Source organism: Zonotrichia leucophrys, chromosome 3 (assembly GCF_028769735.1).
Source record: "Zonotrichia leucophrys gambelii isolate GWCS_2022_RI chromosome 3, RI_Zleu_2.0, whole genome shotgun sequence".
In the NCBI taxonomy this organism is placed as follows: domain Eukaryota; kingdom Metazoa; phylum Chordata; class Aves; order Passeriformes; family Passerellidae; genus Zonotrichia; species Zonotrichia leucophrys.
The window spans coordinates 62850081-62862818 of record NC_088172.1 but is presented as its reverse complement, the minus strand read 5'-3'; the positions used below and the strand labels follow the sequence as shown (position 1 = coordinate 62862818).

The following is a 12738-nucleotide window of genomic DNA, read 5'->3' as shown; positions in this document are numbered from 1 at the left end:
GCACCCCAGGACACAGCTGTGGTTTCTGTCTCAGTTCTACGGTGGAGTAGAATGTCTGCCTTCTTTTCTGCCCCTGTAGACAGGCAGCTGGTATTACATTTGCAATGCATTGCATTTGCATTTTCTGTAGCTCAGAGGGAGTTATGTGCAATGGAGAGCACCAGTACCTACCAAGAGTGGGTTTCTTCACTCTGCTTGCAGCTGGACTTCTCCAACAGTAAGGAGCCCAGTCACCACAGAGTATTGCTGGTGGACAAGCAATGTGATGATGTTTAACTGGATAATCCACTTATTACTGGATAATCCACTTTATTAACTGGATTCATGTTTTACTAAGAGGGATGATCACCATAGAATCAAACTTCTGCTGGAGAAAGGCTGTTCTGTAACATCCTGCTCCCCAATTCCAGTGACTCCCTGCTGAAGCACGTTGTGACATCCTGTTATACAGGACATAACACGGAGTTCAGTACACTGAATCCTTGACTAGCTTAATCTTTGACTAGCAGAACAGTTAGGAATAAGTTAGGAGAGTATTGCAGGCTCTGTTCAGCGGAGAGTCCTCCTTTTCTTTTCAGCCCAACAAACCTCCAAGTGTGAAAGGCTTCTAAAAATGGAGAGTGACTGATTCATAAAAATGGAAAACTGAAGGAGGCTGGCTCAGCTTACCCAGCCACAGTTTCCTATAACTGAAGAGAGGTGTGTTCTTAGGCAAACATTTTCTAACCTTTAAACAAATATTTGGCTTGAAGGTTGGGGAAATTCTGCTTCAGAGCAAAGACATGACCACTGCCTGTCACGAATACCACACATGGGCTGCCCCAGCACGTCACAGAGAGTCTGCCTGCTCAGCCTGTCTCCTGCGCACCTCCCACATCCCCCCAGTGCTCTACTGACCAACCATTCAAGCAGCCGCTGTTTGCATGCAAGAGCACATTTACATTTTAATGAAACACGGGGGTGGGGGATGTGTTCAAGGCCCTGGACTGACCCAGCTGTGGCGGGCAGTGGGGAATAGACCATCAACTGGATGAGCTGTTCTGTCAGGCCAGATTTATCCCATAGCTTCATGTAGCTGTTGTATAAAAGGAAATGTTGACATATAATTTTAAGTTTTTAGCCTGAATTTTTTTTTTGCCTTTCATTTTTCTATTCTTTTCCCACAGTAGTCCTTAAAGCTTAGAGGGGTATGTCACAGCTTAAGATAGGTTGCTGGATTTTATTTACTCTGTCCAAACTCCCTGGCTCAACCCTAGTAAATTTCTAATCTGCAAGTTACTCCTTTGTGTCTGTAAAAAATTGCCATTAGCTGAGAGGTGGAAGGGCCATGGCAGAACTTTGTGACCAGGGAACCCTTTCTCCCTCCTTTACTAGAAGCTGTCTTTATTCACCCTAAAGGATAGTTTGGGAAGCTGTAATTTTTACTTCTCCTTTTCATCTGGCAGGGAGCCTCATCTGGCAAGTTTACTGTGCTGGTTGGAGTTTGAGATGGATGAAGGAAGAAGCATTCACAGTGAAACTTGTGAAGATCTCTGGCTGGGGCTACACAGAGGGCTGGCTGCACAGCACATTTGTATTCACCGTGGATGCTGCTCTGAGCACTAGCCAGGCACTCACACTATTAAAAAGAAAGTGTCTCACAACCGCAAAGACTCCTTTAGCTTGTTTGGGGAGCTGCTGGAGGTCACCTGGTTCAAACTGCACCCCCAAACAGGCCCCATTTCGAAGTTAGAGACCTGAGGGAGGACTTCAACAACTGACATCTGGGTTTCTCCTTGAACTCATCACATCCTGCGCTGAATGAAAGTCAGCCTCCCGCTTCACACTGCGTCACCTTATGCTGCACTGGAATGTGAATGAATGAATAAATAAGTAAATAATAACAACAAATAGTGGAAGAAATTGCTGTTTTGGGGGTTTCTCACCGCAGGGGGCGGGGAGCAGCGGGGCCAGGAAATCTCCAGAGACTTTTGCGCGGAAAGGGGAATAAAGCTCCGCCGCAGCGCGGGGCGGGGGGAGGCTCTCGGGTCGGCTTCTGGCAGCGCCAGGGGGGGATTCCACGCGTTACTCGGAGACAGGGAACAGCAGCGAGAGAAAGCGCCGGCGTCCCAGCACGAGGCGGCGGGAGCAGCTTCGGCGGCAGCAGGAGGACGAGGAGGAGGAGGAGGAGGAGGGGGGAGGCCCTTCCTCCCTCCCTGCCTGCGTCCCTCCCTCCGCCGCGGTACCTGCGCCGCGCGTCCACGTGAGCGCCACATCAGCGCCGCTCCGCGCCCTCCCAGCCAGCCCGCCGCTCGGGGGGCAGCCGCCGGCCGCACTGCCCCTTCCCTTCCCCGCTCCTTCAGCCCCCGCTCCCCTCAGCGGCGCGGCCCGGCCCGGGGCTCAGCCGGCCCCGGCTCGGGAAGATGCTGCAGTCGCTGGCGGGCAGCTCCTGCGTGCGGCTGGTGGAGCAGCACCGCTCCGCCTGGTGCTTCGCGCTGCTGGTGCTGGGCTACCTGCTCTACCTGGTGTTCGGCGCCGTGGTCTTCTCCTCGGTGGAGCTGCCCTACGAAGACCTGCTGCGCCAGGAGCTGGGCAAGCTGAAGCAGCGCTTCCTGGAGGAGCACGCCTGCCTCTCGGAGCAGCAGCTGGAGCAGTTCCTGGTGCGGGTGCTGGAGGCCAGCAACTACGGCGTCTCGGTGCTCAGCAACGCCTCGGGAAACTGGAACTGGGACTTCACCTCCTCCCTCTTCTTCGCCAGCACCGTCCTCTCCACCACGGGTAAGGCAAAGGCGCTTCGCCCGCTGCCGGAGGCCTTCCGGGGAGGCCCGGACCCCCGAGGGCCCCGCGGCGGCGGCGGGGCCGGTGTGGGGCAGCCGGGACCGGGGGCACGGAGCGACCGCCGGCCCCGTGGCCCTGGGCATGAGGGGGGCTCTGGAGGGAGCCCAGTTCCCAAACTCTCCCCTGCCACGGGCGTGTTTTGTCAGGGTACATCACCCATCCCTGACCCCCGTGAATTCGGCGCCAAGAGCCGGGCTGCCCATTCCTCCACCCTGAAATCCTTGGCGGTCTCGAATATCCGGCGAGATGCCCGGCTCTTTCTTTGAACTTTTAAATGCTTCTAGAGGTGACTCCTTTGCGTTCTCCTTTGGTGGTTTTTGGTGTTTTTTTTTCCTGGCTGATTCTTCCCACACGGATAGTCGGGGATGGACTGCTAACCCGGTTATAATGAAGTTAAATTTCATTTCTTGTTTTACTGTCAATTTCCATTTAATACTTGCATATAAGTGTCTGAATGATAATGCTTCCTTTCTTCCAGATAGCAGTTTGCATTGGTGTTTTGAAAAACTCGAGGAGACGTTCCTCTGACCATAGTTTCTACAAACACTTATTTTTACAGTAGTTACATTTCACAAACCATCACAGTGGACAGCATTCTAAAGGATGAGTGCAGGGGATTTGTGCGGGGAAGCTGGGTTCTGATGATTTGAATGCAGGTCACTGACACAAATAATAAGGACTTGTCAAATAAGAAAAGCTTTAAAAAAATCACCCCAAAATTTGTCCAACCAGAGAGGGCTTTGTGTCTTGGCAGTACATTAATATTGCTATAAAAGATGCACTGTTTCTTTATTTTTTTTTTCCTCCTTGCCCCCAAGTTAGCCCTCCTTCTGTTATGGGAAATTTAATCACCTGATACTAATAATGACATTTAATAATTTGCTTACCTGTTCATAAGTTAGTGCTTCCTGACTGATCTCAAACAGGCAGTGCTTATCCTATAAATAGTTGCCATTGAGCATACAGACTAGGGTTATAAGGAAGTTGTGTTTTTAAAAAGTAAGACAGGGTTATGGGTGTCCCCCCAACACCTCCCCTCCCCACTTCTTAATTACTAGAGTTTGTAAGAAGAGAGAAGGTTACACACTTGAAGCAGTTAAATGGTTTCAGTGAATAAATTTCCAAGAATTAATCAACATATAGGAATACTGCTGATGAAAAAAGCATAGAACTGTGATAGTACTTCAGCACCTAAATTTTTTCTTTCAGTAAAGCTATAAAGCACTTAAAACTTAAGGAGCTGAATTGACCTGCTTTTTTAATTTCTAATCAGTTGTACTGTTAGGTACTATAAAATGTAAATTATTTTGTCCAAGAGCTATTTTTCTATCCAAATTAGTTTTTCTGTAGTGTAGTAACTCACATTAAAATAATAATTTAAAAAGGTCCTAATTTTTTGTTTTAGTGACTCAGTCAAAAAATGTTCGCAGTTGGGACAGTGGGGCTGGGTCTGAGTTGGTGACACCTTAGCACTTGGTGCTGATGCACAGCTAAGGATGGTTGGCTGAGTAGTACAGCTCAGGCAGGGATATCTCTTTCCCACTGTCTGTCTGCTGAAGGGCAAGGCGTAAGCTGGCCCTGTATGTTTAGCTGGCTTGATCACAGAGGCCTTGCCAGGGAAGAAGACTCAATGTACCATTGTCCAGATGGAAAACCTTTTAGAAAATGCCACTTGTATGGCATGTGTGCAGAACACCCAGAGGTCTGACATGCATGAGTTGAGTTTTGGTATTTCTGTGTGCTTCATAAACTGGGGTCATCCAGTCATCACTGATGTAATAGACCAGGCATCAAGTGGTGGTACTTCCTTCTGTGTCTGATAGTCCTTTGCCTTGGGCCCTTTGTAACCAATTTCATATGTTTCTTGTTCTATGCAGTGGCCTTCAGCTGCACTTAATCCCTATTTAATACAAATTAGAGTTTGTACAAGTAGACAAGTATAAATCCAGACCAGTACAGTACCTCCAGTTCTTGTTCAAAGTATCCCCAGAGCACAGGTATTTCTGGTGAGGTGCATTTTTTTCCCCTCAATTGACTCTGCACCTGTGCAAGAAATCTTTCAAATCTCTTGAAATGGTCATTCAAAGGGATGACAAGCAGAAGAACCAGCCTGGCCACCTCAAACACTTGTTCAGAAGTGCTTGAACGTACAAAATATGCTGTATTGTTATAAAGTGTACACCTGAAATGCCCTCCCTTTGCCAAGTATAGTAAGGGCAAAGGCAGAAAAGAGAACCCTGCTACTGATGGTTCCAGCTGAGGGTTGTTTCTGTGTGTAATTGAAATTACAGGGAGCGGCTGGGTGTTCCTTATGTTCAGCTGACTGAATTTGTCTCTCATATGTAAATAAATGCACACCTACCCCTTGTACAGAGGACAAGGCTCCTTTCATAGCCTTTCAGTTTTCTATATAAAGCATGTGGGGAAGTGTTTAAATTTGGCAACCCTGACTTTTCTTCTTGTTCCCTCCTGTCCTTATTATAGTCTTTGGCTTCTTACTCACTAGAGAAAATCCACGAAGAAAATGATAAAGCCAGTTATGAATTAAAAAAAAAATCTTAAAGGTGATTGCAGAATAAGGCAAATTGCTACTTGAAAGCAATTAATATTGCTGTGCACATGGGCTGTCACAGGACTGTCACAAGCTGCCTGAAGGACGGGCAAGCAAAGGGCAGTGAAATGGACTGGTGGTGAGGCTTCAGCAGATTGCAGCAGTGACAGGTAGCAAGTTTCTCTTCTGACTTTATTCCTTCCTATGCAACTTAAGCAGTTGTGCAGAATGCCATATGAGCAATGTGTAAGGTGAAGCACTTTGGTCATTAATAATTGACAGCTAAACACTAAGAATATACAGTTGTGTGCATTTAAGTAGTGTCTGCCTTGGAAATGCCCTGTAATTAATACCTGACACACATCTATGGTCTGCTTGTCTCAGTGCTAGATGCCATCAAATCATTATGCTGAAACAGTTCTTTCTGGTTGGCTTTGTTGTGGTGCCATCTGTACTAAAGTCTTTTATTTCTAACAATAAAAATGAAGTAATTTTTTGCACTCACCCTTGCAGGTGGTGTTTTCACTCATCTTGGTGTGCTGTCAGTGTCTAACATCTTATCCCATATTGGTACAATATGGGAATACTGCATTACACGAGTTGTAAGCAGAGTGAAGCAGCCAAAAAGATTGATACTGGTTGTGTTGACAGATATGAAAAGTACACTGACTTCTGCTTGTTGGAGGAAAATAGGTAGGGAAGGAAAGGAGCAGCCAATTTAGGAACTTGGGGCCTTAAATTTTATGTTTGTTTCTGGAATGAGTCCTCTCAGTGCAAAGATATTCCATGGCATTTTATACAAACGGGCTGTAAGACTTATTCTGACTGTCCAGCTTTGAGTATTTTTACCTTCATCTACAAGCCTTGCCACCTACAGGCATGGCTGGAGGTTTCATATAACATCTAGACACCAAAGGGATGCTGAGGAACAGCTGCTTTTATCCTCCTCTGCTGTGACAGGGTTGGCAAGATACCCTTGAGAAGGAGGTGAGGATAGCCTTGTCCTGATTTAGGGATTTGCAGAGGAAAGGTGAGAAGTTGCATCTTCTACGATGGCAACACATTTTAAATTTTTTGATTGAGGTCAGCTGGCCTGTCATTTGAACCACAGGAGTTAAGGCAATAGGAGAGGGAAGGATTGTCAGTGTTTGACCACTTCTGAAGCCTGTAACATGGTTGTCTGCAAAGTGGTTTGTGAAAGCAGTGTTTTCTCCAGAATTCAGCCTGTACCAATCTCATTGTTGGTGCTGAGCGTGGGTGTATTGTGCTGCATTCAGAGACCGTCACCCAAGATCCACAATGGGCTGAATTTGGGTTTTTGCTCTCTGTATTTTGAATGGAGTAAGGAGCAGTTGTAATTCAGTAGTTGCAGATAAATGCTCATAGAGGCTGCTACTTTGAAAGTGCTTGGTTGAAGGGCAAGTAAAGATAGAATATGGCTTTTAGGAAAAGTTTTGCATTCAGGTTATTTAACTGCCAAGCTGTATGAGGAGTTAACGCATCTATAATTTGATTTATAAGGGTATTCTCTGTTAGATCTGACTCTCATAAGCATTGCTACTTGCTTTGAGAAACTAGACTATGCCTTTATTTATGACAAGTAGAAGGCTGTGAGGTTGTGATGTACTGCAAAAGAAAGTGCATTCTGTATGAAGAGGCCAGGGAAAGAGAAACCTGGCAGTCTGCATCATTTTCTCCGTGTTCTTCTCACGAGTGCTTGATTTTCTTGCCTTTCTTCTCCCTCAGGGGAACAGGCCCCACATCCAGTGCATATTTAGTGTGCATTACAGATCTGAACAAATCCATAGAAGATGAGTGAAGGCCATGAAAGCATGACAGTGGAGCATTACAAAGACATCATAAGATTTGTAGGCTCTTACAGTAGAGCCCTCAGGTGGAAGAAACTACAGAGATCTCTCAATCCTGTATAGAAAGATGTGAATATAACTTAAGGTAATAAATAATAAATAAGAGGACAGTTTACAGAAGCTTTAGGGAAAACAAGGTTTTCTGTCCCATGCTTGAATTCAATCTAAAATGCATATGTTATTTTTGCTGCTGTCAGAATATGTGGGCTGTGTCCCTGGTGATGCCAGTATTATCTCATTAATTCGCACCAAATAAATATGTTTCATAATTCATACCAAATGTCTGTCTAGAGACCTGACATAAGGTTCTCTGTTGCCTCTTATCTGAAAATATACAAACTTGGTGATGGATTAAACTCAGATCTTTCTCACTGACAGTCACCCCTGACTCCAGCAGAACACTGAAGCTTCATTGTGCTGTTGCCCTGACTGCAGCACTCATAGATTATTTAAATTGTTGTGGTGAATTGCAGCTATTCACCAGGGTGAGGATGCCAAACTTTGGGAACTTTGTTTTTCTCTTAAGAGTTGTTTGTTACTTGGAAATAACATCTACAGGAAAAGGTAATTTGCTGGGGATGATCTCGGAAGCAAAGGGAGGTTGTGCTGTACTCTGCAACAGAGTGGTTTTTATCCAGCAGACATTCTAAGAGCAAAGATGGGTTGAGAAAGAGGCCAGAGGAAAAGGATTACATTCTATAAGCTAACTGTTTGGATCTGAAGCCAAGGGGTTGAAGCCTACAGGGTTTTCTGGGACAGGGTGATCACAGCTACTGGCCCCAAGGCTGTTGGCCTCCAGATCAATAGACTGTCCTGGAACCAGGCATCGTACCTCTTGCATTAAGTGGTATAAGCACAAAGTCAGAGAGTCGTTCTGTCTGCCTGTGTGTCTGCTTTCTTCCTTCATTCTGTACCCATAGAGCAGTTCCAGATTTGCTGTTGTCATATTTTAGTCTGGCCCCAGGGTCAAGATGCTGTCTCCTGGGATGTGGGAGATTTCAGTTGAGTTCAGCTGAATGTTATTCTCGGTACAAGGATTTGAGCTAGGGTTTTCTAGAACTCCTTAGGAAGAGGAGACAAAAAGACCACCATCTAGGGAAGTTGTGAAAGTTGAGTATGTATGGAATAATACTGAGAAAATAGCTTGGATGCTTCTGGTATCTCTGCCTTACAACACAAAATAATGGGAAAGTTCAATGAAATAGTAAAAATTAAAAAAAAAAATCACATTTACAACCAGAAGAGAGGGCACTTAACAAGTTAAAAAGCCCAAGCAAACTGAAAAAATACCCTGAAAACACAAAACCAAGCAAACCTACCAAAATACACATACCAAAAATGTGTGGTGTGAATATCTCCAAAACCCCTGTATTTTGTCAAAATCCATGTTAATAAACATTTTTTTGAGAAAGGTATTAGGTTCTGGGCTTCAGGACAGAAGGCACTCAGTTATCAGAGATGAGTAACAGAGATGAGCTGCAGCCAGCAGATTGGTCACGTTATCTCTTGTGTGCCCAGGACAAAGGTCTTGTTTTCTTCTACTGCAGTAAGCAGAGGCAGAGAGGAAATCTGGGTCTCTCCCTGTCCCGTGTTCCAGGCAGGATCATAGTTCCTTGTTTCTCATGGGGCTAGAGCAATCAGCTAAGCCAAAAATCCTGCTTGTGCTTGCTGAAACAAAGGGTGTCAAGTCACTCTAAACCAATATTTGGCCTTCTTTACAAGCCAGTGAGTAGGAAAAACATCTCCTGACAGAAACTGGGGAAGCCATGGATTACCAAGACTGTATTATTGTATTACCAACACTGCTGGCTGCTGATGGGTGGAATGTCTTTCTTACAAACTCTGTCCTCACTTCTGTATCCTCCAATTCCTCTTGCCTTGCTAAATTGCCAATGATGAGGAGTCTCACCAGCAGCTCTCAGCAGGTGAAGGACTGCATCTGCTGCCTCTGTAGTCCTTCTGTGTTTGGCCTAGGGTCATTCCTCCTGTGCTGAAACACAAACAGTTGAAAGCAAGAGAGTCATCTCCTGCAAAATTGCCTTTCATTAAATATTTTCTATGTTTCAGCCTTTTTGTAAAGCTGGAATTCGTATTATTATTCTACCGACATCTCCAAATCAAGTCCTAAGTTAAAAGTCATGTATACTTTCAGAGCAGGATTTCTAAAACTTAACAACCACATCCTGCAGTTCCTGGCCATTACTTGGTAGGATTTTCACTTTTTTCTGAATATAATTTTTTAAAGGTCTTTTAAACCTGTTGTTTCTCCTGTTTACATTTATTTGTTAGTTGTTTTGGTTCTTCCCTTGTTTCACTTTGGCCCACTGCATCATCGTTTTAATAATCTGTGGAGTTTTTTAAATAGAGTAACATCATATCTATGGACTATGGTCTATTTTAGTCACTGCTCCAGGTTAATTATAAAGTAGGTTACAAGCTACTAAACCATATGAAGACCAGAGTATTTCTTGGCCTGTGAAGAAGTAGAAGTTTAGCATTTTGAGGAAAAATTAGGATTCCTATGAGAGTTTTGATGCCTTCAGCATTCAAGAAAAGTAATAAAAAGTTTCTTGGGAATTGGCTACCTAAATACCTACTGCCTCTCTGGGTCTGACCTCAGCTGCTTGAGAATTAGGATATTTGTACAAAATTCAACTGATGACCTACAGTAGTTACTGATGGCGACCCAGAAGGTCTAGGAGAAAGGTACCAGCCATCTTTTTCATGGAAGAACCCTGCCTATACCTTAAACAGATTGTTTTTTATGAGGTCAAAACAGCAATGTGGTTCTGGTTAAGAGCAGCACTGAAAGGAATCAATGGAGCAGAGCTTTTCAAGTGGCTGTGCTTCACAAAAGTATCGAAGTGCCTCTTGGAAGAGCATATGGATTGGAAAGGAAAAGATACACATTCAGCTCTGAAAACAGAATGTACCAGCGTCCTTGTAGGAAAAGCAGATATGAATCCAAGTGGTACACCAGCTGTCACCAGACTCCAAACATTTACTAACTGAGTATTATCATGGTCTGTACTCCAGATTGATTCTGTGCCAGTCACTGCAGCAGCTTTGGAAGTTATCACATCATCTTTGAGGAACTAGGGAGATCCCAGTTGCAGGTTGGGCTGGGAAGCAGGTTTTACCAGCGGAACAAGCTGGCCCAGTAGTCTTCCAAGTACCCTTTGCTTGTGTGTGAGAAATTGAGTCTGTGCCCTCTGACAAAGTTGCATACTATCTAGTGCTAGAAACTTTACAGCAGAATTCCATCTTTCTCCTGCAAATTGTGAGTTCAGACTATTACGATAACAGCAAGTGGAGGCTTTCTGCCTCTAACCACAAATTGAAAACTTCTGGCCTGACCAGAATCTCTGTATAGAATGTTTTCAAGCATAATTTAATATCATTGCAAATGCAGCTTTTGAGAGCATTGGAGCTATGAAAATGGGGTTTTGTCATATATTTTGTTCCTCATGCATTTCATGTCTGACACACTGAGTATTTTTTCTGAATATGCTTAAAATAGCTCAAAATTAAATGAAAAGGCTAAAATGAATTTCATTTTGCTTGCAGTATGAGTACCTCCTTCTGTGTCTTTCAATTATTTAAACACTGTTTAAATTGACTCAGCTGAATAACCTTAAATTCTTTAACAGTAGCTTCTTCACAGAAGGTTTCTAAGACTAGACATACAAGTGGGTTTAAGAGAGACCAACCAGAATTAGATACTGAAATGATAAGGTTAAGATTGTTGATGTGTCTTAACCTTATCTTTTTTTTTTTTTTTCCCAATAAGCAGAATGAGAGATGAATCTAGTTATAGAGGCCCCATCTCTGGAAAAGTTCAAGGCCAGGTTTGGATCGGGCCCTGAGCAACCTGCTCTAGCAAAAGGTGTCCTGCTCATGGCAGGGGGAGTTGGAGCAAGAGGATCTTTAAGGTCCCTTCCAACCCAGACCGTTCTATGATTCTATGAAATGCATACTAAAACTATAATTATTTCCAAGTATGAGAAGATTTCTCAGCATTAAGAGGCTAAAGTAATCCTTCCGAAAATCTCAAATGATGCAGCACTGACTGGAATGGGACTTAGGTATGATTTTATTTTATAGTCTGTATTGGGTTTTCTTTTATGTGACACTTGGTCTTCTACTTTCTTTGATATTTTAAAACTATATGGCACACTATGAACACTTATTTTGCTCAGTTGAGTGATTGGCAGCCTCAGACATTGCAACATGCAGTACTAGTGCCAAAGTCCAGAAGCAAGTTAAGAGTAGGTATCCTCTTTTGTTTACAATATAGTTTGAAAAGGAGATGTTACCAAATGCAAACACAAGGCAAAAATCTAATTTCACCTCTTCCCTGATAGACTGAGACTCTACTGTATGTGGCTTTAAAGTGGAAAAAACCTCATGTTCTGAAAGTAGGAGCATATCCAGAGATCTACTAAAAATTAAATAGTTTGGTTGTTTAACTCTTGGGGACTTCATTATAGAAGTCCATACATCTCTCTTCACAGAATGGGGAAAAGACCCTTAAAAATTGATCCTTTTATTTAATATGGGAAGACCTTGAAATCTTTGCTTTGTATGTTATTCAAAGTAACTATTTTCCCAGCTGTATGCTGTACAAGAATTGCATAGACCTTTTCCTTTGAAGCCTACAGCCTAAAGGAAATGAGAAAACTCTAATGCAAACCAAAGAACTTCCATCTCTTGTAGAGTTTTGGAAGCTCTAGGCTGTATGATTTACTAATGGACAATTAAATTTTAAACACTTCACAGCAGGTCTTGTTACTTATTTAGATATGTTATATAGGTTGATGGTTGGACTTGGTGATCTTGGAGAGTTTTTCCAACTTTAACAGTTCTGTGATCAGTGATTTCCATGGCTCTGTTTTGGTTAGTGTTGGGATGCTGACTGATCAGTATAGCAAATGGACAGGGCTCAAAGAAGTATAATTGTGTTATTATTTGAAAATGCCAGCTACTGTAAACTCTTAAGTGGTGCACAGAAATTAAAGCAAAATTCTGTAAATCATTTGAGTGATTAGTACTTAGGAGTGAATTTCTCTAACGTGAGGATTGTTTAATTTACCTTTGTGCATTTACACATCTATTGAGAAGTCCAGGACTTCAGTCTGGCTCCTGGTCCACTGTTGCAACTTGGGTTGGGTATTCAAGGAACTGTGGACACCACAGGATGCAGCACTGTGTGAATCAACAATTCATGTTGATAAGGGAAATAACTAAATCCAAGACTCATCTCAGGCCTTAGATTTAGACCTCAGTGTTATGTATTTACATTCTGCCTACCTGTAGTCGAAAGATACATCTTTAATTTTGAGTTGTATCTTTTAGTGCAGCTCTGTGTAGTCAGTGAGGCCACCTGAATGTTCAGGTCAGGTTTTCTAGCTGCCACCTGAGAGTATTTTGTATTCTGCTTTGAGGAAAATGTTATTTTTCTTAGGAGTTATTGTTAGCCTTGAATCTCAATCAAAGCAAAAG

At 43.4% G+C, this 12738-nt stretch overlaps 1 protein-coding gene across 1 annotated transcript in view; it reads left to right on the top strand.

The window, feature by feature from the left end:
- Positions 1-2230: 2230 nt before the first annotated feature.
- KCNK1 (potassium two pore domain channel subfamily K member 1) overlaps positions 2231-12738 on the top strand; it is a 31421-nt gene continuing 20913 nt past the window's right edge. The window contains exon 1 of the mRNA XM_064708509.1: positions 2231-2757. Coding sequence (XP_064564579.1) covers positions 2403-2757 — 355 coding nt within the window. The 5' untranslated portion in view covers positions 2231-2402. The remainder of the gene's footprint in view (positions 2758-12738) is intronic.